The sequence below is a fragment of the Eublepharis macularius genome, chromosome 14, assembly GCF_028583425.1.
Source record: "Eublepharis macularius isolate TG4126 chromosome 14, MPM_Emac_v1.0, whole genome shotgun sequence".
Classification (NCBI taxonomy): Eukaryota; Metazoa; Chordata; class Lepidosauria; order Squamata; family Eublepharidae; genus Eublepharis; species Eublepharis macularius.
The window spans coordinates 32,342,852-32,370,282 of record NC_072803.1 but is presented as its reverse complement, the minus strand read 5'-3'; the positions used below and the strand labels follow the sequence as shown (position 1 = coordinate 32,370,282).

Below are 27,431 nucleotides of genomic sequence, written 5' to 3'. Positions count from 1 at the left end.
GTTTATGCAGGTTGCAGAGTTTAACTTTAGCAAAGAGCTAGTGGGGGACCCTCAAGGATTTCCAGGGGCATTTCATTTTCCCCTCTCCTACCATGTCCTCTTTCCCTTCCCTGCCCCATATCCTCTCCTCTTTTTTCTGCTTCTTTCTGTCCTCCCCACCTTCCTCTGTCTACACCCTTGTCTCCCCCCCTCCATAGCCTATGGCTCAGCTGTGTTGTGGGGATCTTGCAGTGATTTGCAGGAGGTAGTTGACTTTTCCCTGTATCCCCTTCACCATGCTATTTCCTCTTTCACTCCTCCTGGCAGCCCTCCATGTGCTCACCTTCCCTACCTCCTCCTTTCCTTCAAAACCACTGAACAACGTATTTATCTGCCCCATCTTCACCTATATTTCTTAATTTACTTCATTTTTACACAGCCTTTTTCCCCAATGGAGACCCACAGCAGCTTAAATCATTTTCCTCACTTCCAAATTATCCTCACAACAACCCTGAGAGGTAGGATAGGCTGAGAGTGAGTGACTGGATCAAAGTCACCCAATCAGCTTCCACAGCAGAGTGATGATTTGAACCCGGGTCTCCCAGACCCTACTGTGAATCTCTAACCACTGCCTTGGGGGTGGCTGCTGTGAACAGTAGTAAGCAGTCAGGCCTGAGTGAATCATGCAAGTCATGGTATCAAGTTGCCCAGTCATTGCTTTCTGGGCCTGGTCCCAATGAGTCTTTCCCCAAAACAACCCTGGAAAGGGCCATGCCCCTCCCCTGGTTTTTACTGGCAGAAACCAAGGCTTGAAAGCTTGGCAATACTTTTATGGTTGCTTAGCAACAGCCATTGAAGGCATCTACTTAAAGCTACATATGCTCCTTTTATCATTTTTTAAACCAATGTATTTTTTAAGATTTCAGGTTTTTCCACAAACCTGGGGCATTTTTCATGTGTGTAGGAAGATCTGTCTTGTCTGTTCATGATTCCAATCCCTGTATTTAATTATTCTCAAATTAGGGCTGCTTGGCTATTAGTATATAAGATATAGATTGTTTTGATCCAGACTTTTTATGATACTGGTTTAGTACAGATTATTCATCCCCCTCATCAATTCATCAGAAGTAAACAATGCCAAATTTGAAGTAGCTGTCCACATAAATTTTCCCCAGCATGGATAAAAGCAGCTTGGAAATGACAATATTTGGCAAGAAAGTGGCATGAAGGGAAAGAATTAAATAGGGCCTCTCCCCACATACTAATTCCGGCCCTTTTACATGGCCCCAGAGTCTCCTTAAACTAGGCTGACTGAGTGGATAGTTGAATGCTGGTCTTAGTTCTGCTACACTCTAATCACAGCATCTCAGTGTCTCTCTGATTTGTGTGCTCCACCTGGAAGGAGAGTCATACATGCTACAGTCAACTCAGCATGTGGCTTTTTAACAAACATCACAGCTGAATGACCTGTTGTTGAATAATCATTTGTTCTTGTTAAAAAAGAACTCTTATCCCCTAATATATACATCTTTCTATCAAAAGTCCCACACCACGAATCACACCAACTACAGAGTATATCCAGGGTACTGAGGCCTAACTCATACAAACGGCAGGTGAGGTGACAAAGCTATTCCTAAGCGGTTTCTCTTCATATCACTAGTATGTATGACTCATTTTTCAATGGGGAAACAAATTTCCTGCATGATTGAAAACAATATATAGAGTAGAAGGCTAAGCTACGACTTCTCCAGCATCTTAATTTTCTGTGTGGAAGGAGTTTTTATACCAAGTGTTCAATTGTTAAATGATTATCCCACCTCCAGCCTGAAGTGGTACAATCCAGGAGCAGCTTTACCACCTCATCTGTTGTTTTGTGAGAACTTGTTGTGATTCAGTACTTATTCTCCCCCTGCCACCTCTTTCGTTCTTCGGACCCCAACTCCATTCCAAGTGCTGAAGCTGCCTTTTAAGGGTATTGTGACTCAGCTGCTGAAGAAACAATGGAAATCCCAGGAGCATTTGGCAAGCTCTAGGGAGCAACGTGTAGTCTATTCATTCCTATTGGCTGTGACTGACCTGGATTTTTTCTGGGTCAAATGGAGTTAAAACTGCTCAGAACCTTCTGTGGTCTTCTTGTCAAACTGTCACCCGGGTCAGCTGAGCCCAGGTGGCTGTGGTTTCTTCAGAAGATTTGTGAAAAGAAAGTGGCTTGTGTTGCATACTCCAGATCCCTTAATGCAGATTAACTATTTTTTGGTGCCTTTTTAACCACTCTGGTATATATTCATAGGGCAGTTGAAAGGACTGATGATTTTTTGCACCCTTTTTTGCATGCATAGGGCTAAAGTGATTGTGAATAAGGAACTATAGAATGTTAGGACCAAACTACCCATAATGCTGGGATCCTTGACTAGGGGCCGAGCTACAAGTGACAAATGACACAGGTTGGACACTTGTCAGCTTCCCTCAAGTTTTGATGGGAAATGTAGGCGTCCTGGTCTTGCAGCTTGGCTCTCCGACTGCTGTCCAATGGACTTTTCGACTGTCACTTGTCCAACATTCCGCCAAGCTGCCTACATTTCCCATCAAAGCTTGAGGGAAGCTGACAAGTGTCCAACCTGTGTCATTCATCACTTGTAGTTTGGCCCTAGATCTCTTTTTAGCCGCAAAAATCAAGTGGTGGGTGGGATATGGAACAGGGCTTTGGAAGGAGGGGGTTAAGGCAGTGTGATGTGGCAGTTACAGTGTCGCACTAGGATCTGGTAGACCCAAATTTGAATCCCTACTTGTGACGGATCTCCCAGCCTTATCTGGCTGACACCCTTCGATGCCACCCCTTGTGAATGGTTCTGCTAGCTTAGGATGGTTCTGATTTGGGATCTCACAGCTCCTGTCACTACTTGTGAAGTATTCACTGGTCGAGGGACCCTTCTGACAGGGAATAGAAATATGGACCACTTACACTCCAGCTCAGTAGGTGTGTTGTAGACCTCTTCTCATGAGGCTAGAACTCAGGCTGGAAGCGGGTTCACTCTCTGGACAGAATGGAATCCTCTTTAGCTCTCACAGACACAAACTGGAACTAGAATGTCACTTCGTTGCACCAGCACCTCCTCAAACTCTGCCACTTAGTCTGACAGGCTGAGAGCTGGTTCCCCTCAGGGCGTATAAGATAGGCAGGAATGATCAAACCGGACTCAGATGGTTAACAGAACAAATTAACTTTACTGAAGCACATTTTATCTTCCTCCTGCACAGCCTTAAATGGTTAAACGTTCCAGATACCTCATTAACTAGTCCTCCTCAGAGAACTCTCTAAACACATCTGCCTTCTCTGGTTGCTAGCCCTCCACTCTCTTTTTCAGAGTCTCCCTTAACTGCCAAAACTCCCAACCAACTCTTCTAAATGGTCTTAACTGCCCTTCACTGCCACTCTCTCTCAACATTCTATTCAGGACCTGTCACTCAAACAGGGCCTGTCCGTCACACTACTCTACCATGGAAATTTGCCAGGTCACTTTGAGCCAATCACACTCTGCCCAACTAACCTACCTTACAGAGTTGTTCTAAGGATAAAATGAACAATCTTGTCAATTACTTTGGGTCCTGGGGAGAAAAGCAGAGTATAAATAAATAAAATTCCCCTCCTCCAGTGTGTGCACTGTTTCCCTGGCCCCCAACTCATATATTTCATGCAGCCCAGTGGGTCTTTTTTGGAACTAACTTACATGTCAGGTGGTATGGCAAGTTAATTCATGTGGAATACATGGGTGGGATTTAGGGTGTTTGGCTTCTTTCTAACTTCAGTGACAGTCTCCAAATTTAACCCTCTAAGTAGACCTCCGGCAGCCCTGAGAGGTGACCAGAAGTATGGCAAGGTCTGTTCCTAGATGACTTGGTAGAGCTGTAAAGTACAGGGCAGAAAGTTTGCTCTCATTCAAGAAGAATTTTAGTTACAGTCAATGGGAGCTCTTGGCAGAGAAAGCACGAGTCCGGTGATATTTACTTTAGGAAGTGAAATATGATTTTGGGTTACAGGGGGGTCACTCATCAAGAATCCTTAGCAAGAGGGATTAGAAGAGGAAGCATTCCCTTGCATTTTTAATAAGTGACTGACTGGAATGAAAAAAAAAATCTTGGCTCTAGCCTCTTGCAATGAAGAGGAAAAAATAATTTCTTAATCCCTGCTTTGTCACATCACAAGTGAAGATGTGAAGATCGCGGATGGCTGTGGGGCTTTCGTTTCTGTACCAGCTTGCCCGGTTCTCTTTGTCTCTTTGGAGTTGTGCTCAACTTCTGATCTGCACCTGACTAGTTATTAATGTTCACTTCATTGCTTCTCAGCTCTCTGGATGGGGCAAGGGAGGAACCAAGTATGTAAAATGTGTTTGACCCTGTTTCTTGGAACCTAAATTTTGCCAGGATCTTGGATAAATGCTGTATTTGTCCAGCATGTGTATACAGGCATGTTAAAATTGCTTACTGCCCCCCCCCCCACCTTTTTTGAGCTTGGCCCCGTGAACACCTGCACCACTGAGTTCACATTGGAGATGCAAATTCGCATCAGAGGTGCTGCTGCCATATCTCTTTTCCATGCCAACCTCACCTCTCCTGGGAACTAGAAAGATGCTGTCATTGGAAATGTTAGAGGGAGCCATGCTGCTAGGGTAAGCTCAGAGGACAGTCTCATAGCTCAGGCCTAAGTATTTGAGCTCCCAGACATTGGACTAAAGTGTGAACTTCTCACCGCCATTCAGGCCTCTGTTTGCTAGGCAAAGTGCCAATGACAGCCGCAACATGCTTGCCCCTTGCCTCAGGCTTCCTTACTAGTTGGCTAGAAATGGGCAGGTGAAACTGAAGTTTAGGAACAGGGCCTTCTTGGTTTTGGCATCCCATTATGAAATGCTATTCCCACAGTGGGCACACGGTCTTTTAAATTTTCAGCACTAAGTTAAAACATGTTAGTTTGTGACTAATTTAAAAATTGTACTTCTTTGAATAGGTATTTTGTTGGTTATTAATGATTCTTTATATGGGTCTTTCCTCGCCTTTTATATTTATGATTTTAATTCTGCCCAGCTTTAGACTGAGCTAGTTTAAACAGATGTTGTTCATATGATATTTCTGCTACCTGTTTTTATTGTGTTATAAGAGTGTGCGTATGTTTTAAAATGGGTTTGGGATTTTTTTAAGGACTTTCCTGGTTTTAATGTTTACAATTCTCAGTGTTTTATAATCTATTTTTATTGATCTTCACAATTTTGGAGTTGTATGATTCCATTACAGAACAATAAATGATTGAGAGTAAAGGGTTTTAATATTGAAAATATATTGTAGTAAACATAAGAAGTGCACTGAAGGCAGGCAGCCTGTCTGACAACGTTCTCTCCTTTGTTTCAGAGAGATCTCCGCATCGCCCTATCCTACAAGCAGGGCTTCCAGCTAACAAGACTGTCTCCTTGGGTAGCAATGTAGAATTTGTTTGCAAAGTCTACAGTGACCCTCAACCCCATATCCAGTGGTTGAAGCACATTGAAATCAATGGAAGCAAAATTGGGCCAAGTAGCTTGCCTTATGTGCAGGTTTTGAAGGTAATAGAACTTGCCTTGGAAAGTATGCTTGTTGTTAAAATGGAAATTGTTTTCTTCGCTCTTGGGAAGCAAGTATATGATGTGGATACTGGGGATGAGAAAATTCTGTTTGGGGCAAGGCGGAGACCTCTTTTCAAATAAACTGAACTGCTTGTCCAGCCAGACAACCCCAAATCACCTAAATGTGCAATTTACAGCCCCCACCCTGTTTTCTACAGTAATGTAGGAAAGTGAATGAAAGGGTAGACAGCTCCTGATCCCATAATTGTTAACAAAGCAATCCTGCGCTGGCTGGCATGCATACTTTGTTGCCCAATGGGCCAAACTCTGTCACTGGCCTTTGATGCAGTATTGAGTTTTGCCAAGCTCCTGACCAGCAGCAATGAAAAGGTGTTGGACTGCATTTGGCATGTTGGTGTGTAGTTATACAAGCACAGAAATAACTTCTAAGCATTAAACAGAGCAAGTGAAATTATGCTGGAGCAAAGGGATAAATTCAGTTTTTTAAAATCAGAGAAATAAAGATCTTTAGCTGCTATAGCTATAGTTCTGTTGCACCCTAACATTTTTTATCAGTGCAACAATCCAAGTACCATAACTTTTGATTTTGCATTAGAATGGTTAAAGATGATCCTAACGTTAGAACAGTGTTCTTAAAAACTGCACAGCAGTGTTGTTAGAAGGATTCTAGAGCCTAAAGCGAGGACTAGAAAGTAACACTATGGGGCATTTTATTACTGGACCAATTTATTCCTGCAATAAACTCCAAAATATGGGAGGCAATCAAAAGAGAACTTGATTCAAGAATGACAGTCTTTTTTCAAGTGTTTAGAATGCCACCAAAACGATAGTATAAAACAAGATAAATATAAAGTACTGTAAACAACAAGGGCATTCGTGACAAGGAGGGAAAATAGATAGAAGATGAAGAGTGGGGAAAGTGATGGGTTGTCATTTTTTTAAAACAGCAGCTGTTTTTGGATGTGTGTTATTTCACGATGCAGATAAGATATCATGCTTTTATATGTGCCCATAAATGATTTCTTAAAAAGCAGCATGGTGTATGGTGAGGTTCAACCATTTCTTCAGCTTCTCCTGGAGAAGCAACATCCAATGAATGTAACTCTGCCAGTGAGCAGTTAAGTGAGTCCATCTGCCCATTTAGTACCAGTAGTGATGCAGGCAGGACAGGAGGGTGCAATCCTTGCCCCTGCAGGAATTGCAGAAGATAAGATCCCCCAGCTGGCTTGTGGGTGTGCCTCTTGCTTTTGGGTTAAAGACACAGAGAATACTAATGTGATTTTTGTTGTTGAACTCGGAGCTACAGTGCCCATCTTTCCACCACCCTAGTGACTCCTATGTTGTTGGTCTGTTCTAGCATTCGGGAATTAATAGCTCTGATGCGGAGGTGCTGACCCTGTATAATGTGACAGAGGCTGAAAGCGGGGAGTATGTTTGTAAGGTTTCCAATTATATTGGTGAGGCTAACCAGTCTGCGTGGCTCACCGTCACCAGACCCATGGCTGCAGGTAAACGGGAAGAACGCCACTTTGGGGGCTCTTGCTTGGACAGTCGGTCCTTTCAGTGGTGGGAAAAAAACCCTCTTGTGGCTCTCCTGTTTCTGCTCTGTTTCTGGTGCCGTAAGCCATGGAAAAACTCTCAGGGGGGGGGGCCGGTCAGCTCAGTTTTGTGCTCCCGTTCTGTCCCTTTCATAACAGATGTTTCATCTTTTCTTTACCTTCTTGCTGTATTAATTAAACTCCATTTGGGAAACTCCCCAGAATCCTCCTTCTCGAACATCAAGCTGAAGTCTTGTCAATCAATCAAACAATTGAATTTTTTTCAATCATTTGATTTTTTTTTAAAAAAAAATATATTAAATCTATTTAAATTTAAATACTTTTGCATGCTGCCAAAATCTCGCTATCAGTTTCATATTTGTGACCTTAATGTGCAGCCCCACCGTTTGAAAATTGACTGTCACTGATTAGTTAATTTGCCAATTAAACTCATTAGAACTTGCCAGCTGGTTTTGATTTGCTGTTCTTCTTTCAGGGAGGAAAAAAATGTAACAACTCTTGCTTATTCCTGTTCCAAGCAGGGCCCCATTCAGAAATGGCGCAACCTCTTCCTCTCCTTGTTGCATGTCATGTTCTTTACTTAGACCCTTTCTCTCTTCTTCTTCTCCCATCCTACCCATTGCCTTTCTCATTCCCTTCCTATGAAACTAAGCTGGCCCTCATCCCCGAAGCCAGTTTTTCCATGTGGCCCATCACCAGCATGTTCAGATGGGCAAGGAAATTCAGTTTGGTGAAGGGTTGTTGTTTTTTAACATTGCCTCTTTAGGCCAGCCTGTATTGGAGGTTGCCCTAAGGTTCTTTGTAATAATAGATCTGCCGTGGTGTCTGTGCTCCTCTAGGAGGTCCCGGGGCATGTTATTCCCCCTCCATCCTCCTCCTGCACCTTGGTTCCTAAAGGGTCTTACGTTTGCTGGTCCTATTTGCTTCCATTTTCTCCCCTTTCTAGACTGCTGGTGTTAACACAACAGACAAAGAAATGGAAGTCCTTCACTTAAGGAATGTCTCGTTTGAGGATGCAGGGCAGTATACATGTTTGGCGGGTAATTCTATTGGGATCTCCCACCACTCTGCATGGTTGACGGTTCTGGAAGGTATATACTGATTCTGTTCCTTCCTCTTTCTCCTTGCTGTCCTGTCTAGATTTGGTGATGCACATGCTGTGGTTTGCAAGAGCCACCCCTCTTCAGGGAAGGGTGGGAAGAAGGGCCAGGGTGTCTCCATCAAGCAGTTCCCTGCTAGAAAAGGAAGCACAGCTACAACACATCTGATTGGCATTTGTGTCGCTGAAACATCCCTAATTGTGCCGGTTCAGATACACTGTAGAAAGCCTTTATAGCGAGCAATCTCTTCCAGTTGGTCACCTTCCTTCATCTACCAAATTTGAGCAGTCCATTTGCGCACGCAGTGGCCCTTGTAAACCAAAGCGTTGTGAATTTCTAACTCTCAAGCAGGAGTTTGAGACGATGTTTTTCAATAGGCAGATTCCATTCTCTTTGGCAATTATTGAGGGGTCTGTATCACATGCTTATGCTTAAAACAGAGTCCCTACTTTTCGTAGGGACAAGGCCCAACAGTGCAGCCCCATGAGGCAAAAGTACTATGGATTACAGGGGATCCGCTGACCACTGACTTCGTGTGCTAGGGACAGAGGAAGCAGGACTGGATATGCCTATTCCCCAGGTTTCTGAAATGATAGATGGCTGCTTTTATCCACAAGCTGTTCCCTACATCCCCAACCTAGATTTTGTTCATTTTTAAAACTGGGTCACAAAATAGGATATAGGCTGCAGTCAGTGTGAAAGGGGGGTAGCTGTGTACTTCTTAGGAAGGTTGGTTGATGATGCTGGGAATTAGGGGTGCAGTTACCCTTTCTCCTAAAAAACCCTACACCTTTCTGCTTTGCTCACATGTATACACACACACACACCCCTAGGATAAGAGTGTGCTCTGCCTGCTGATTCATCCATTCTGCAAAAAGTTTAAACATTGGTTCTTGACATGGGAGCCAAGATAGGATGAAGTCTCAGGGCATATGCAGTACCTCTTTTACATCATACTAAAAAGCAGACTTCAGTCATGATTGAACACATCTGGATAGATAGCTAGATCATTATTAATTAAACCTTTGAAAATTGCTAGGTACAGTACAAATGTAAATGTTTACATCTACCTAGAGGACAACACCATTGGCCACCACAAACAAGAGGTAAAACTGTGCATGCTCTGCCCTTGAAAACTTGGATTGATAGTATTTATTTATGTTTCTTCCTAATTTGAGACACAAAGAAGAATACTACATCACTCTCCCTTCCTTCATTTATCCTCACAACAACAACCCTGTAAGGCAAGTTAGGCTTAGAAAGTGAATGACTGGCCCAAGACCATCCTGCAAGCATCTGCGGATCCTAGTCTGACACTTTAGCCACTATACCATGCTGGCTTCCCTATTCAGAGTGGGACTGTTCTGTGCATAAGGAAATAGAGACACTAATTCCCAGTCGCATCCTACCCCATACTAAGAATAGAAAACAGGCTCCGAAAGGTCCATTTTCTAGTTTTCCCATAAGCTCTTGTCCATGGCCTTGCCTTGGAAGGGAATGGAATCTGGCTTTTATCAAGTGGGAGGGCACTGCCATCAGTTCTGGTTTTTTTTCTGTCTCCCTCTTGGCTGATGCGTTGCATGAACTGCTGTTCCAAAGGTTCCTTCTGAGCCCTCTTTGGTTGATGCTGGATTTTTATTTCAGCCATCAACAGCTGGCTGACAAATACTGATAACTTAAGACTTCAGAAAGTTTTTGGATTGTGTGTCTGTAGGCATGAGTCTAGCACACACGAGAGAAAACTTTCAATGCTATCAGCTTCTTCTGTCCTTTGTCAAGCCTGTACCTGTTCAGAGTCTTGTGATCTGAACAGAGTGTGATGGTGATAGTTTCTTTCTGGTCACATGGCCATCACCCTGCAATGTCAGTCTCTACTTACTGTCTATTCTTGGAGGGGCAGGGGTGGGGGGGATAGTGGTGGAATGGGGAAATTTTGTTTGTCTGTTATTCGTTTCAACTTCAGTATCCTCTCCAGACTCAAGAATAATGCATTCACAGAATGTCTCTGGCCATGATGCCAGCTTTCTTACTGATTGTCTTCTATGTAAGCAACTATAAAGCCACCCCAATAACAAGCAGAGCCTCAGGCAAGGTGCTCGCTGCCTTTTTGGTAAAACACATTGCTCAGTATTTCTCTACAAAAGACAGATAGGCTTGCAGCATGTTTTTGTAGGCATTGCCAATATGGTTCCAGACTGGCCAATGGAACGTGGCCCCACCCTAGCATGGTCATTCCAAAAAGAAGGGTGGGGAGTAATAAATAAATTGAGATTTGAGTCATGTACAATTGAACACTCCTTTTCTGTACATTCCCCCTCAGTTGCCACCCTGCCCTAACACATACACAGCCTCAGTCTTTTGGAATCTTTTCCACAGCGCAAATTGTTTTTGCAATTGCATCCACTCTAGATGATTCCACGAAAGCAGTTTTTATTATTGCTTCAACATCTGTTTTTTTCTCTAACTAGCATTTCTGTATAAAGACCGTTCTCCCTCCAGCACCCTACTGGGTTAGGTCAGGATTCAGCATGGTGAAACATCTCAAGGACATAATGCAGTGATAGTACAAGGTCTGGAAGGCTAGCAGGCAAAGGGTAACCTGTTGGAGGCTTGAGCGTTGCCTAAATGCAATGTTTCTTTTAACCTGGCAACTGAAACTCTGGGACTCATTTCTTGTGGAATTTAGAACTAGGGGGTGTGGAATAAGAAGTGGTAATGGGGGCTGAACTTGCCAAACTGTTAGGCAGTGGATCCCTTTAAGTTCCAGAGACAGACATTTAGGCTTGTGTGCAAAGAACAAGGAAATGTTTAGAGCAAGTGGCCCTTTTCTCAGATCTCCCTCTATAAACCAAGAGTTGTTCATAAGTATTGAAGAATGGCCTCACACAAAAGTATATGCCCTCCTCTGCTTGGCTTTGCTTTGAAGAAGCTGTTCAGTCCATCTTTGCATCATTTTTTATATATATTTGGGGGAATATCCCAAATATGCATCTGTTTTCCACAGGAACTGAGGACAGATTATGCCTTTGAATGCAGAGCGAGAAGGAGGTTTCCCCATCTTACTTTTTCTAGATGCAAAGCTGCTCTTTCCCCTTCTAGTTGTTAAATTGCTGCCTTTGGGAGCTTTGTTACACTAATGCCTTCCTCGTGCTGATCCAGATATTGACGACAAGCCTGCTATGATGACCTCCCCTCTCTACCTGGAGATCATAATTTACTGCACAGGGGGCTTCCTCATCTGCTGCATGATTGTAACCGTTATCCTATACAAGATGAAGAGCACCACAAAGAAGACGGACTTCAACAGCCAGCTGGCCGTGCATAAGCTGGCAAAGAGCATCCCCCTGCGCAGACAGGTAACAGAAAGTAGATAGGGGGTTTGATTGCATGCTACTAGCCCTCCCTCTAGAGAGTCCTGCCTGCATGTTTAGCCAGGTTTGCTGAATATAGATTTGCAGGACTTGGCATGCTTTCTGCATTTGGAAAGGGGAGTGTAACATGGACATAGCAAGGCTGTTTCGGTGGTGATGTCAACATAGATTAGGTGTGGGCAGACTCTGGTCTCTGACATTCCAGGTGAGGCTAAAGTAGGTCTCCATAACATGTATTAGAGCAAAATGAAGGCACTCCTCCCCCGCCCCCCGGCTGCCCCACATGATGGGGTGGATCCAGCGATGTGAGAGCAGAAATGAAAATGAATTTAGCACAGTTCTACTTCCACAAGCAGTAGCTCAACGGCTGCAGCAACACACGGTGCATAAATATAATTTTTTAACAAAAAACCCAGTGTGCATATGCAGCAGTAGAACATACAACAGACGGCTCGCATAATTTTTTTTAATTAAATGGATCCGGAATAAATACTTCATATGATGTCTTGCACATGCAGAAAAGGATAGTGGAGATGCAGTCACTTTCATTTCATGCAAGCAGACAGCAAGGAGTCATTTTAGTGCTTCCACTGGTGCAAGGACTGTGGTGCATAGGGAAAGTTTCCATGGGATCCAACCCTGAAGCGACCCATGAAGTCGTCTCTTCTTGCTGCTCTTTTGGAACTGCATAAATAAGCAGGTAGTCGAGCACCTGGCCTGATGGATTACATCTGGCTGAACAGGTTATAAGTTTTTAGGCTTGTCTTAGAGACTACAGGGCTGTGTCTTCAAGGCACTTAGCGCGGCTTTGGAAGACTGGAATGAAGAGAACCAAATTGGAACTGGGTGTTCGTGTGAACTGCAGATGTGCTACAAGTTTTCCCTTTCCAGACCCAGCCATGCTGGGAACCAAAGTAGCCCAGGAGAAAGAAGGCAGCGTCGAGGAGTGGGAGGAGGCATTGGTTGCTGGTGGAAGGGAAGAAAGATTATCAAGGTGGGTGGAAGACTGAAGCAGTGGCAGCTGGGACTTCTCACTGGATGTGAGAGCAGAGGAAAGAGGTCAAAGCTGGCAGGGCTATTGACGAAGGGCAAGTGGAGGGCTGTTCCTTAGCATCATGTTAAGGTCTGTTTGTTTATTTATTCAACTTATATGTCACGTCTCCACCATGTCTTGTGCTAAAAGCCAGTTTGTATCTTACATATAAAATACAAACACTAAAATCAATAATATTAAAATGAAATACAGAAATTAAAAACCAATAACATATTAAAATACAACATTAAAACCCATCATAGAATACAAACATTAAAACCCATACATCTAAAAGAACAGCAGTACCCCTAAACCCTACTCATACCCATGGTCTATAGTAAATAAATCATAAATCACATGCAGTCAAGCCTGTACACATGTTTGAATCGGCCTGCAAATGCCAGATGAAACATCTCTGCTTTGCAGGCCCTTTGTAATTTCTCCAAGTCTCTTCTGTGAATGCATTCCAGAGGGAAGGAGCCACAGCCATAAAAGCCCTCTCTGTGGTCAATGAGAGTCGAACGGCTCTAGGGCCAGGAATCACCAACAGGCCCTGAGTTGTGGACTGTAGGGCATGCAGGGGGTTATACCAGGCGAGACAGTCCCATAGATATGACCGTTCCAGACCATTAAGGGCTTTAAAGGTTAAAACTAACACCTTGAATTCGGTTCGGAAGCCAAGTGGAAGCCAATGCAGCTGCTTCAAGGTCAAAGTGATATGTGCTGACCGTGGTGTGCCGGTAAGCAATGTAACAGCGGCATTCTGTACCAATTGGAGTCTTCAAAGCACTTTCAATGGTAGCCCCATTTAGAGTAAGTTACTGTAGTCTAGAGGAGAGATTACTCACTGTGTCATGAATCACTGTGACATGGTCAGACCGAGACAAATACGGGGATAATTGGTGGCCCAGCAGAGCTGGTAGAATGCTGACCTTGCCACCATGGACACTTTCTTGTCCATGGATACTGTGGAATACAGCCACACTCCCAAACTCCTGACAGAGTCTACCAAGTTGTGGGCAGCAGGAGATTTGACTATCCCTTGCACAGTTGATAAGTGTAAGGAAAACCTGATTTTTCTTACTAGTGTAAGTAATCACAAATTAAACAATTTGCATATATTTTTCTTTGCCCTGTTTCCCACTGGAAACTTTTGTCTAGGCCTTGCCTCTAGCAGGCATTGGCCATGCATTTTTATACCAAACCTTTGTAACTTTAGAGGCTAAATGATTCTTTCTTAAATATGAGGTTCTTAAGATGCTGAATTGAATGCCCAGTACCAAACTTTTATAGTACAGATCATAGAATATAGGTAGCTTTCTGAATTCCTGTACAGTGACGAGGCTATAGGAGGAACAAATAGCTCTTCTACAGCCTGCATAGGTCCAGGAAAATACATGGCAAGCCCAAGTTTGTTTGCAGCAGCAGTCAGAACTTGCTTTCCTGGAAGAAACTTTTTTATTAGAGTTGGAAACAGACAATTCCCTTCTCTGCCAGAGCAAAACAAGTCCAGGTCCTGAGTCCCTTGCCAAAGGTAACCCCACTCTTTCCTCCTTGCGCCGTAGGTGTCGGCTGACTCAAGCTCCTCCATGAACTCTGGAGTGATGCTTGTGCGTCCCTCACGGCTTTCCTCCAGTGGGACCCCAATGCTCGCGGGTGTCTCTGAGTATGAGCTGCCAGAAGACCCTCGCTGGGAGCTGCCCAGAGACAGGTAACAATCTCCTGCTTACCCTTGGCATGTTTGACTGGAGAGGCTATCATTTCTAACACTTTTCTGGCCCCAAACCTGGATGTCAGCGAGGGAAAGCTTTTGAGTCCACTGACCTGGGACTTGTCCCTGCATTTCACTGTGCCTGTTGGAACAAGCAGGTGTTCATAGCTAAGCAGCTTCCCTCCTAAGAGAGGACCAGCAAGCTGACTTTGTTTCTGGACATGTCTAGTCAGCCACATTCAGTTTGGTGGTACTCAAGTGTTTTATATATTCAATACAATAAAATAAACAATGAAGGGGTAACCGTGGTGTTGGTACTATGCATTTGAATGCTCCCCATGCCAAAAAGTCCCTGCGAATAGAAAAGAAGTTAGAAAGAAGGCTTGACTGAGGTCTTCTCCTTGACACTCTAGTTTTCTTTGCATAAAGAGGTTTGGAGAGGAACATTCAAGTAAGTGGCCCCTCACCTGCAAGCTAGAGTGATATAATCCTGAACAAGGTTTACCATGATTCTATTGGTAATATATTAATTTGATCTTTAACAGTTATCGAACATTTTCTTAGGGACACAACTTATTTTCTCAGATCCAGATGTTCAGATGCAGATTGGGGAAGCCAGAATGATCTGCAAAAGTTCTCCAAGAGGAATAGTAAAGGGATTTCTCTTAAGTGTGTAGCCAGCTTAATCGGACAGAAACTGAAAAAAGAGAGCTCTGCACTGCTGTACGGTTAAACAGAATGTTGCAGCTTGCCAGGTGGTGATAGTGAATTAGCACCATCGAGAAGGGGAATGAATGGTCACGCTATAATCTCCTCTCTCTAGGCTGATCCTGGGCAAGCCACTGGGAGAAGGCTGCTTTGGACAGGTTGTGCTCGCTGAGGCAATAGGTCTTGACAAGGACAAACCAAACCGTGTGACTAAAGTGGCGGTGAAGATGCTGAAGTGTGAGTAATGACGGGGGGGGGGAGGGGGTGGTTTGTGTGGCTTCTTCCTTGGCTTGCTCTGTTTCCTTCCCGGTGCCCATCTCATTCCTGAATGTTCAAAGTGCTTTCCCATCCACAATCGCAGGAATTGGTACAAACGCAGCATAAGGCAGATTATTGAGATTGTTGTCCACCTTATTACAGCTATAGGAGCAGAAGCAGAGGAATAGACTTGCCCGTGGGCACCTAGTAAGTTCTTGGCTGAGATCAGGATTTAACCTCACCTGTAACCCTGCGGACAGGGCCTTGTTGTGTTCAAACATTACACAAAACAGGGGTGGTTATCCTGGTGAAATGAAGCTCCTAAAGGGTGAAACACACCACGTATAACTATTTTTTGTAATGTAACTATTTTTGACTACACATTTTGACTGCTTTAATTTCTTTTCACTGTATTTTAATGCATTAAATTCCAGCAGTGTCCCTCCTTTGGGGGAGGTTTGTATCCAAGATGGTGGCTTAATTCTGAAAGCACACTTCAGCCCCTCTGCCACCTGTATCATACCACTTAGGAATCATTTTTCTAATCCACTGCAGCTAGTTGGGCATGCATCTCCTAAAGGCTTCTCTTGCCCTTTGGCTGTGTGCACCCCGTTCCCAGGAAGGAGGCCAGCAACGCTGTCGCGAATGGTGACAACAACCCTGGCCTGCCTGCCACCATTCCAAACTGCTGCAGAAATGCATGTGTACAGACCTGCTGGCCGAGAACTTCACTAAAGGATAAGGTCATGGGGAAAACGGGCTCTGAAGCTTCCACATTCTTTGCTGCCAATTCTCTTATTCTGTGTCTACCAACTACTTTTCCTGCAGGGCTACTTTGCACGGGAGTGAAAGGGTGGAAAGCCAGAGCTTCTGTGCCAGCCCCACTGAAGTTGCTTGTCAACCGGTGTTGTGACCATAAGCTCTGCTGTTTTCATATTATCTTCATCTTTTGGCTGGCATCTGCAGGGCCAGGCAGCAGAGGAGCCAGATTTGGCAGAGGGTCTTCCAGTTACTGAGATGGATCCTACTCCTATCCTATCACTCTACTGAGCAAAGTTTATTTATTTACTAAAATATTTGTACCCCACTTTTCCTTTTGGCTCAAGTGTGAAGCCTTTCTCCAGCCTAAGGAGTCTTCCTCCAGTTCAAGCAGCTCTTTTGTTCAAGGGAGGAGCCATTTAAGTTGAAGGAAGGTTCCTTAGGCTGGAGAAGGGCTGCTGGGAGGGCGACTGCATCCACTCCACTTACCTGTTTCCAAGTTAATTTTAGTCCTGATCTGGTAAGACCTATAACTTTTTTATTTTTCAGCTGACGCCACTGAAAAGGATCTGTCTGACTTGATCTCTGAAATGGAGATGATGAAGATGATTGGCAAGCACAAGAATATCATTAACCTCCTTGGAGCTTGCACTCAGGATGGTAAGAGATCCGCATCTCATGGAAAAGAGGATTCTTTATAGGCAAAAGGTGGACATCTCCCATTCGTAGGTAGCCGGGCTTTGTTTGAGAGCTGCTGCCAGGTAGAGGAAACCAAGTTGAGCTGAATGGGCCAGTGGTCTGACTAGGCACAGCTCCATATAGCCATACAAGCACAGCCAGAGGGGAACAGGGAATAGAGAGGGATGTGATCACTCAAGGACATTTAGAAGAATGCTGTGGAGAAGGGGGAAATGAGGTGATCACTGCTCTACAGACCATGTACATCCCTTACAAACCAAAAGACCTCTGTCCCCTAGAACTAAGAACAGACTGCATTTCCAGAACAGAATTGAAAAGCTACATTTGGGTGAACAGGCCATGACACAAAAGGGGGCAAGCATTGCTCTAACAGAAGCCCTTCTATCTCTGCCTGCCATAGGTTGCCACTCAAAATGCCTAATGGAAGTGACAACAGGACTCTGTTAATGACAGGAGTCTCTTGTATGTCTCCGTCTGAACTAAGGTTGAGTTCCTTTCTCTGTCTCAGGCCCGCTCTACGTGATAGTGGAGTATGCGTCCAAAGGGAACCTGAGGGAATACTTGCAGGCTCGGCGGCCCCCAGGCATGGAATACTGCTACAACCCTACCCATCTCCCAGAGGAGCAGCTCTCCTTCAAAGACTTGGTCTCCTGTGCATATCAAGTCGCCAGGGGCATGGAATATCTTGCATCCAAAAAGGTGAGCAACCGCCTATAGCAGGAAAGAATGGCGGAAACAGTTAGAAAATACAGTCCTGCAAGAAAGTGAGGAATTGGCAAGAGGGCTGCTGTCAGAACAGTGCGAAATACTTTGAAGTTAGTGGATTCTGCAGTTCTCCCTGTGTTGTGCACCTTTGCTCAGTTTGCCTAAGAATGTTACACACAATTTTGCTTTTTTAGTGTCCTGGGCACATAGACCCATAACACACCTGCAAGACAATGCCAAGGCCTTTCTGGGCTGCTTCGTCTTTGAAGTTCCCTAAGATTCTGTGTCCTCTCCTTAGTGCATCCACCGAGATCTGGCTGCCAGGAACGTGCTGGTGACCGAAGACAGTGTGATGAAGATTGCTGATTTCGGCCTGGCTCGAGACATTCATCACATAGATTACTACAAGAAGACAACAAATGTGAGTGGTGTGTGCAGGATGGGAGGGTGATTGCACAGAGAGATGAACATCATGGAACAGGGTTATGTATGTTCTGCATCATGCAAGCAAAGAAAACGTGCACTGTTTGGCATGATGCTTGGAGGAATCTATTTACATCATGGGAGATAACTAGCAGCTACCACTAACTCCTGTACCATTTTCTGGATCTCGGTCTCTGCTAATTATGGTTAGTCAGACAGGCTTGAAGCACTTTCCTAAATTCAGAGCATGTGAGAGCTCTGGTGGTGCAGCATTTCTACCTTGTACTGCCCACTCCTGCTAGCTAGTCTTTGAATTAGTCACGTCTCCTTTGCATCCCCCCTCTCTGCCATGGCTTTAGATTAATGCAGTGTCCTTTCCTGTTTTCTAGGGTCGCTTGCCGGTCAAGTGGATGGCCCCTGAGGCTTTGTTTGATAGGATATACACCCATCAGAGTGATGTGTGAGTATCTCTCTAGTTTGATGGAATGTAAGAATTTGCCTTCTCCTGAGTTGGACTGTGGGCCTGTCTAGCTTATACTGTCTAATCTGAGCAACAGCAGCTCTGCAGTGTCTTGGGCAATGGTCTTTCCTAGCCCCTTTTTAAACCTGAAAATGCCCTGGATTGAACCTGGGACCTTCTGCATGCAAAGTGTGTGGCCTGCCACTGGGCTGTGGGCTCCCACTACCCATCTGCTCGGTCCTCGGAGGGTCTGTCTCTTGGGGGTGAATTGTGGGAGTGATAGGGAGGGGAGAGGACTGAATGAAAAAGTACTCCCAGCGTCCTCATCTCATTAGATGTCATCTGCAGGGGTTTTTGCTGCCACAGTACTTACAGCTGAGCATTAAGATACCAACTGTTCCGGCAACCCCGCTATTTACATCTAATTATACTTATGACTCCCCCTTGGAGTATATTTTTTGCTTATGGCCCTCCTTGTCTCATTTCATCGGCATCCTTCCCTCCTCCCCATGCCTCATTGATGTGCACTGAGCAGCCCCCTTTCAGCCTCTCGGCATCCCCAGTTAAGTTTGGCATGCTGGGTATTATCCCCAGAGGTGAAATAAACCAGACGCGATTCATCCTCGCTTAATGAAATGCTAATTACAATAAGCAGGCATGATATTTTCCATCTATATTATCTGGCAACAAGGTTTATTTGTCTGGAGCAACACAGCTGACTGCTGCCTGGCTGGCAGTCTGAGTACTGCTTCTTTTTTCTTTTCTTTTTGAGAATTTTTATTCTCTTTGGTTAAAAGAAGCTTCCTTTCCCCTTCTCTGACAAAAAAAAAATTAAGAAGGGTTAAGCAAATTAATGGAAGATTTGGTCCTGTCAATCATGATAGCTGGGATGGATCTTCCATATAGAGAGGTACTTCTGAAAACGAGAGGCTGAGGAGACAGAGAAATCCATCTTCTTCTTGCTCAGCTTTGCAGTCTTACATCTGATTGGCTGCTGTTTTGCACAGAATGCTGGACTAGAAGGTTCTTTGACTCTCCTCTTATCCCGCACACCTGTAGGTGCCTCTGTGGAAGTGCCATAGCTGGAGTCAGTGCTAGGCTTACCTGTCAGATGGAATCTGTGAGACAGCCCCCAGTTTGGTGGGGGAAAGTCTGCATGGATTTGTTACTGCATGGGAAACAGGACAGGGGAGAGAACTGCAGCTTTGAAACTCAGTGTGTTTGTTTCTGGGGCAGGTGGTCTTTTGGCGTTCTGTTGTGGGAGATCTTCACACTGGGTGGATCACCGTACCCTGGTGTGCCAGTGGAAGAGCTCTTCAAGCTGCTGAAAGAGGGGCATCGGATGGACAAGCCAAGCAATTGCACCAATGAACTGTGAGTGTGAATTTTTGTAGCTTTTTTGGGGTGGGAGGAGGGTCATGGACTTGGCTTTCAGATCCGTGTCTTGGCATTGGAACTGGGGGGGACAGAGCATTCACCCCTCCTGCCATTTTCACTGGCTGAAAGACAGCACTGCCGCAAGTTGCCTGCACATTTTAAAAGCAAAATGGCAGCTCTTTCAGGGTTTTACTGGCTCAAACATGAGCACCGCTTTTGCTTGGGCAGGGAGCTGCTGTGACTGATGCTCTCCCAATTCCCCATAAAAAAAAGTTTATGGAAAACTTCAGCCAGAATTCTGCTCTGCTAAGGCTCAGCCTTTTGTTGGCTCTGTGGGGAAGCAGTTGTGTCTCATCTTCAGTGGTAATGCTGGAAGGTTACTTCTCTGCATCTGTTTCAGCCATCTGTTGTGTAACCATTTACCATTTTATACCCATTTCTCTACTGGGCATGCTGGTGCTGGGTCTGGCCTTCCCTTCCTCCCGTGTAGATAGCGGCGACAGAGTATGGCAAATGCAGTGTGGGGCTGATGGAATGGTTGTTTATCTGCAAGAATTTTATCCTGCTGCTGTTTCTGCCTGAGGCAGTTCCAGCAAATTAAGATCACAGGGCAAACAATAGCTTCAGTAGAGCAAATTTTAAAAAAACAGCAGCAGCAAAAAAAACCCCAACACCCTAAGCATTTCAAGTTAAAACAACCTTCAAAGTTGGCTTTAAAAAAACAACAGATCCCTGCTGCCTAGATACTCCTGCCAAGTAAAGACATAGTATCAGTTCTTTTCATGGCAGTCCGAGAAAAAGAAACCTTTCTCTTTGGAGACCATTCCCGAACTATAGCTGTGACAGCCCTGCAGAGGACCATCGAGATACTTCCCTTCTTGAGGGCCCATGGCACAAGACCCAGAGATATTATGGCTGTGTGAAGCTGCCTTTATGCTGTGACAGGCTGTTGATCTGTCCTGTAGTTCAGTATTGCCTCTTTTCCAAGATCTCAGGCAGATCTTTCCCAGCACCTGCTATCTGAGACCTTTTAACTAAAGAGGCTGAATCTGGAAACTAGTAGGTGGGATGTGAAGAACAGAACAGTACTAATGGTTTTGGTCCAGGAGCTACTCTGAATCAGCCTGTTTTTAACATTTGGTCCCCACACACACACACGCACAGGAGATGTCTTTTGCTGCCAAGCTCCAGAGAGCGCATGTCGAAAAGCCCCGGGAGCTCCACAGCTCAGCATGGCATAACTGGACCCCTGCTGACTGGCAGATGCATGCTATGGTGACTGGCAGGCGTTCAGCTTTATTTTCCCAGCCCCTGCTGAAAGCTGTGCGTGATAATAAACCAAGACTTCTTGTCCTTTTTATTTTTGTTTTTCTCAGCAGGAGTGTATCCCAAATTGACCCCCAGTAGACCGCTTCATGGGGGGGCCCTAACTCAGCCTTTTGTCTCAAGCGAGCCTCAGTCTCTTCCCACGTTATCCTAGCCAGCCCGGCTAATGGCCGTTTTTGAGAGATTCTCTGCTGGCCACCCTCCTCCACCCCAAACTGTTAATGAGAAGGATTGATGCTTAGCCTTAAGAAATGGCTCGGGGTTGTTCTTTAAGACTGCTGAAACTTGTAAAGCATTCATCAAATGAAGTGGTGTATCCATGTTTTAAAGCATTTATTTTTTAATATTCCTCACTCTGCAAGTAAGCAAAATTTTCCAAGGCAGCTTGGAGGAGAAACTCAATATAAAACAGTACTCAGTGCTGACTAAAACAAGAAACACAACCACCAGCAGTAGCAAAATCCCTCTTCAGCCACTCTAAGCTACCATCAAATGTCTGATCAAACAGCTTTTTTCCCACTTGGTGTCAGACAAATAGGCCTGGAGAGGGAGTTCCTCAAGTGAGGTGCCACCAGTGAGAAGTCACTGTCCCTGTTGACCCAGCCACCTCAACTCAGTAGGTGGGGAAGCTGTGAGAAAGAGTGGAGTAGCAACGCCCATATAAGTGGCTGTACTGAGTTGGGTTAGAAGAGCAACCTGCTGACTATCATCTCACCTCATCTGTTTCCAATATCCTTCTGTGAAACTCACAAGAAGGACATGACTGAGGTGGCCTTCCTTACAGTATGACCTCAGCATCTGATGAACAGGGATATCCTGCCGCTACAAACTCCATTCATTATATTTTCTTTCCACGTTGCAACCAGAAATTGGCTCTCATATGAATTAATATCTAACACAAGTGACAACAGAAGATAAATACAAAAACGGTTTCTTAGGGCGGGTCTTCTCAGCTGAGCTGGATTCAGGTGCAGTGGCAGGGTGCCTGACTGCTGATTGCCCTCCCTTTGATGGTCTGATCAATGTCAATTGTGTTAGTGGGGAGCTTTCAGCCCTGGCCAGTTCCAGGTTTTGGTAGGATCAAGCAGAGTGTGCCAGAGACTCCCCTCCTCTGCCCACTACCAGACCCTTACACATGCCTCCCTTCCTTCCTGCCCACCAGTGTGCCCATGTCTCCTTCCCCTGCCTGCTTGCAAGACCTCCCACTGCCCACAATTGCAACTGCCTGCATTGCAGCACAACCTTTCCTTGATGACACTGAGCAGTGTGTGCAGCTGAGAGAGCTACTGTTGTCGTCTTCAGGGGCACTATTGCCATGCATCACCTGCACGTTCTTCTCTGGCAGCAGGGGGCAGCATGTGCAGCTGGGAGCATGGCTGGTGGAGCTCTTGCAAGTGAGTGGGCAGGCAGCAGGAAAGGCACATGGGAAGGTGTGGCAGTGGTCTCTGCCAGAAACTCTGGGATCTAGGCATGAAACCTGGTAGCTTCTGGCCTGCCTTTGCATGACCTCTGTTTTACTCATAGCCTTTGTTAGAATTTGTCTAATCCTTTTAAGTGCCACTTGCTTGTCCAGGATCTGTTGGGAGTCCTGGAGAACGCTATTCTAAAACAAAACCAACAATAAAATCATGTTTTGCTGTTGACATAAATCTTCCAATTTTATATATGCATTAGAATATTTGCAAAATATGTGTTGCAAAATTCAACATATTTTTGCAGGATTTTTGAATGAGGAGGCTGGAAACAGCTGCCAGCAAGGTCCGAGCAATTGAGGAGAACCCAAATTGAAGACATGCCCTATAGGCCCCTGCACTCTGGAGCTCAGTTTTTTGTGTGGCCTTGCCAGATCAGAGGTAAAGGGTCTGCTGTGCTTATGGTTCACCTCAAAGACCCTCAAAACCTGGACCTTTGCCATTATTATGGAGATGGAAGGAGAGGGAGAGATGTGTGCAGCAATAATGATACTGAGCACATGGGGGCAAATGCTGGGACTGTGGGTTTAAAAATCCCACCCCATGAACAGCAATCTGCCTGGGCTTCCTCTGGTCTCTGAGCTTTGAACAGATATCTATCCACATATTTATTTTATTTTTTTCACCTTTTGAACAGTCAGGGCAGAAATTTGTTGCTTTAATTTTTGTCTGCAATTGAAAAGTTCAGTGGCTGTCCCTGGTTTCATTTTGGAGGCCCTAATAACAGTTCAGCAACAGAGGTGTGCAGTAATGCTGTCCAGTGCTTGAAAGTGATGGAGTCCTTCAGCCCAGAGTCTGCATTCCACACTGTTCTGAACTGTACAGGCTGCCAGTGAGGATTCTGGGCTGCATCTGGTGTGGCTTTTGATCCTTCTCTCTCGCGCTCTCTCGCACTCTCGCTCTGTGTGTGCGCACGTGCGCACTGGGTTCTTACTGCTTTTTGTTAGTTGCCTAGGCTGTGCACTTTGATTTTTTTTTTGTCTCTTTCCTCCAGGTACATGATGATGCGAGATTGCTGGCATGCTGTTCCTTCCCAGAGGCCCACCTTTAAGCAGCTGGTAGAAGATTTAGATAGGATTGTGGCCATGACCTCTAACCAGGTAACTGACTTCTTTTTCCAGTGGCCAGATTCCCCTAAATTTAAGCATGGGATCTCTGTGTCATTCTGTCTTGCCGTAGGCTGTAGTTTTGCTTCTTGAAGTTACTGATTAGATCATTGATTCATAATCAGATCTAGAATCTCAGCCTGTACAGCAAACTGGGACTCTGTAATTATTTGTCTCACTATTTACCTTTGGGGCCCTGAGATTAAGTACTCTCATTTATCACTCAAGTTTTAGGGTCAGTTGCAAAGTGAGAAGCCTGCTTTTCTGTGGATTTGGAGAACTCAGGTTGAATCATGAAGATAGCTTTAGGTGGGCAGCTGTGTTGGTCTGTAGTAGAACGTCAGGACTTGAGTCCAGTGGCACCTTAGAGACCAACAAGACTCTCAAAAGCTCCTATCCTGAAAATCTTGTTGGTCTCTAAGGTGCCACTGGCCTCAGATCCCCAGGTCGAATCCTCTCCTTGTAGCCTTTTTGTTCCAGTTTGCATCTGTAGGCCTCTTCTGCTAACATGTCTCCTCGGAGACTTCACTTTCTCTGTGGCCCCAGTATCTAGGATAGAACCCTCAAACTAGCTTCAGTTTCAGGGACCTTGGATATTTCATGGTACTTTCATTCCCTCTAGGAATACCTGGATCTCTCCATGCCACTGGACCAGTATTCTCCCAGTTTTCCAGACACCCGCAGCTCAACCTGCTCTTCAGGAGAGGACTCTGTATTTTCCCATGACCCCCTCCCAGATGAACCTTGTCTCCCCAAACACCCACCTCAGCTTGCCAATGGCGGACTCAAAAGGCGCTGATACAATGGCTTCCGTATGACACTTGCAAGCCCTCCGTGCATATGAGTGCGATGTGTTTGTGTATGAACGAGTCAGTGTGTGTGTTAATGAGTGAATGCACGCACCCATGCACTTCACTTCCAGCAGGGCTGGTGGAGGGCCACTTGGGCAGCCATCAGTCATCTTTGGCTATTGTATTAATGAATTGTGGAGATTTCATTCTGAATCATCAAACCCTCACCATCCATCGTCTTCTTCAACGCTCCATTATTGCAATCCATTGACATTTGGAAGAGGCATTTGCAGAAAATCTGCGTTTGAGTATTTCCCCCTGGATTAAAGCTGAGCTACCTTCCCTGTCCCCTCCCCCCATGTTGGCCAGTGCCTAAACAAAACAAAGAGACCCAGAGACTGTCACTTCTCTGAAAGAGACTCTGGGAAGAATTACATTCCCTGGAGAAGAGGAGCTTTTCTTTCTTTTCTCTTTCTTACTTGCAAACCCAAGGAACCAACCTCGAACAACTTAATAAGCTAACAGCAGGACTGGGATGCAGAGCCCTTTTGCTCCACAGCCCACTGGATCCGGCTGGCAACGGGCAGGTTTTAATGCAGTCAAGTGCCATCTGCAACAAACGGGGGGGGGGGGTGCCTGTTGGTAGGGGATATGGTTTCCAAACCAGTGTCACCACCGACACCTTCTTAATTCCACTACTCTGTGCTTTGCTGATCAAACCAGTCAGGTACAAAATCTGTGCAGCACTGGGGTAAAGTGGCAGCCCAACTAAACCAGTGCTATGAGGACAAAAAAAAATGAAACAGATCTTATGTGTACATAGCTGCAAAATGTATAAATATGAATATATATTTACATGTCTTTTAAAAAAAAGGTTGTTACCAGAGATAATATCACTTTGGTAGTAAGTTACCTAGTGGCTGGTAGGTATCAGTTGCTATATTAAAAAAAAAAACCAAATCATATATTTTGCTACTCTTGCTGGGGTTTTGTTTTATTTTGTTTTTAAATTATGTTCTAAAACTTATTTCAGTTTAGGTACTTCAATAAAATTGCTGCTGCTTCAGTTTTATATGAGGTTATATTAAACAGTGATTTGATGCCTTTTGGAAGTACATTGTGAAATAAACAGTATCTTCCTTTCTCGTCTCCCTCCTTAGTCTCAGCTATGCTCCCTCTCGCCCCCACCCCCCCCTGTCATTGAAACTAGACTTGGGGCCCAAATGGAAGCCAGTCAGTTCACCATATTGGTGTGTATCTGACATTAGGATCAGGAGGTCATATAATTGACCAGCAGAGGCATTGGCAAGCTAAACCATCCCTCCTGAGGAAGGGTCTGCTTTTACCTAGACTTACCAGTAGACTTTTTCCCAGGTCAGACCTTCCTTCTGAGGCATGGGAAGCAATTTTGCCAGAGGAAGCTGGCTGGGGCCTATTCTTCAATGTGCTTTGGAAGCAGGGCCACAACAGGGCCTACTCCAGAGGGCCAGAAAAGACAAGGCACAGGAGTTTTGTGACTGGAGCTCCCAGCTCTCTCTCTAATGCAGTTACCAGGCACACGGGGCCCAATTCTGATCAGGACGGTGGGGAATGTTACGTCTCCCATCCCATGGTGTGTTTGCAGTTTTGGAGGGGGGGGGTTACCTGAAATGGCCCCAAAGAGCAACTATTTGCCTTATGGGGGAAATGTACCAAGCAAACAGCAGCTCTGTAGGGCCGTTTTAGGTTAGGAAAATATTCATTTATACCCTGCCTTTCTCACCAATGGGGACCAAAGTGGCTTACACCATTCTCTTCTCCATTTTATCCTTACAGCAACCCTGTAAGGTAGGTTAGGCTGAGAGTGCTTCTTCCTTTGTTGTTTCTTTCTCAGGAGGCAGGTGGTACACTGGCTGCACTCCTGAGCAATGGCAAGGAGAACCTGTGCCTTATAAAAGCCATAGTGACTGATTTGATGTTCCTGCTTTCCACCAGAAGAACAGGAGATGAAGGGAAATCTGCTTATCTGTCCTAGGCAATTACTTTATTTCTCCCTTTCATTCTTAAGAACAACCATAGCTGAGCTGTCAGTATATTTTTGTAACTCTTTGCCTATTGAGCATTTTGATCCTTCTGCCTCTTTCAGTCTCCAAGCTGGAACAAGCATCCTTTCTCCCCCCCCGCCCCCCCCCCACACCTTCCCCTCCTCATCTTACTAATCTTCCCCTTCAATGGCTCTGAACTGGAACTACAGAATTTGAGCCATGAGGTGGAACGAGACTCCTTTGCCAGTGCTTTTGAACTCCACCAGCAGTCCTTACATTAATCTTCTCTGCAGAAGAATACCTGTTGGGTAAAAACGCAAAATGCCAGTCCCTTTTCTCCCAATGCTTCAGGAGCCGCTCCCCAGTCAAGTCTGAAGAACAGAGTTCTATTCCTGCACCTCACTGGTGGTTTGGAGGCTGGAGCCACACCATTCGTACTTGAAAGCTTCTCCAGCTTTTGTATAAAGCCACATTATTGTGTTTTAAATATCTTCTGTATCAAATTTGGAATTATTGTAATTATTAAAAAAAAAGTTTTAACCAAGAGTGTGGGAACCCTCCTGATATTTGTATGCAGTGGGTTTCCTCTAGCACAAATTCCTGTTGCCTCCCTTTGGTGTACTCTTTTTTTATAATTTCACTTTTTTTCTAGGAACTTAACAGGAACATGAGAATAAATCATACAGGTTACATGCACTTCCCATATTTTATTACAGGGTCAGAATCAGTGTGGCCGTTGAGCTTCTTTAAATGCAGAAGACTCGGCTTCTGTTTTGAGCCAAAGTTATGCAGGAGCTACTCCTTGGGTGGTAGTGGTATTGTGAAACCCATAGCCCCCACCCTCCTCAAGCCAGAGCCAATCACTAAAGGACTCGGGGAACAGAGCATAAGAGCCTGTGGGTCAGCAGAACCCACAAAATACTTTGTTTGTAGTTGAACAGATACCGTATACTCTTAC

The 27,431-nt window shown here is 45.0% G+C and overlaps 1 protein-coding gene across 3 annotated transcripts in view; it reads left to right on the top strand.

The window, feature by feature from the left end:
- Positions 1-25,592, top strand: part of FGFR1 (fibroblast growth factor receptor 1) — a 93,767-nt gene extending 68,175 nt beyond the window's left edge. For 2 of the 3 annotated variants that reach the window (XM_054998439.1, XM_054998438.1), the window contains 12 exons: positions 5,380-5,570; positions 8,097-8,241; positions 11,410-11,606; positions 14,220-14,365; positions 15,189-15,310; positions 16,640-16,750; positions 17,298-17,488; positions 17,793-17,915; positions 18,307-18,377; positions 19,614-19,751; positions 23,547-23,652; positions 24,281-25,592. In XM_054998439.1, the coding sequence (XP_054854414.1) occupies positions 5,380-5,570; positions 8,097-8,241; positions 11,410-11,606; positions 14,220-14,365; positions 15,189-15,310; positions 16,640-16,750; positions 17,298-17,488; positions 17,793-17,915; positions 18,307-18,377; positions 19,614-19,751; positions 23,547-23,652; positions 24,281-24,457 (1,718 nt within the window). In that variant the 3' untranslated portion in view covers positions 24,458-25,592. Of the gene's footprint in view, positions 1-5,379; positions 5,571-6,948; positions 7,100-8,096; positions 8,242-11,409; positions 11,607-14,219; positions 14,366-15,188; positions 15,311-16,639; positions 16,751-17,297; positions 17,489-17,792; positions 17,916-18,306; positions 18,378-19,613; positions 19,752-23,546; positions 23,653-24,280 lie in introns of all 3 variants that reach the window. The other variant, XM_054998437.1, reaches the window with a different exon arrangement.
- Positions 25,593-27,431: the final 1,839 nt, after the last annotated feature.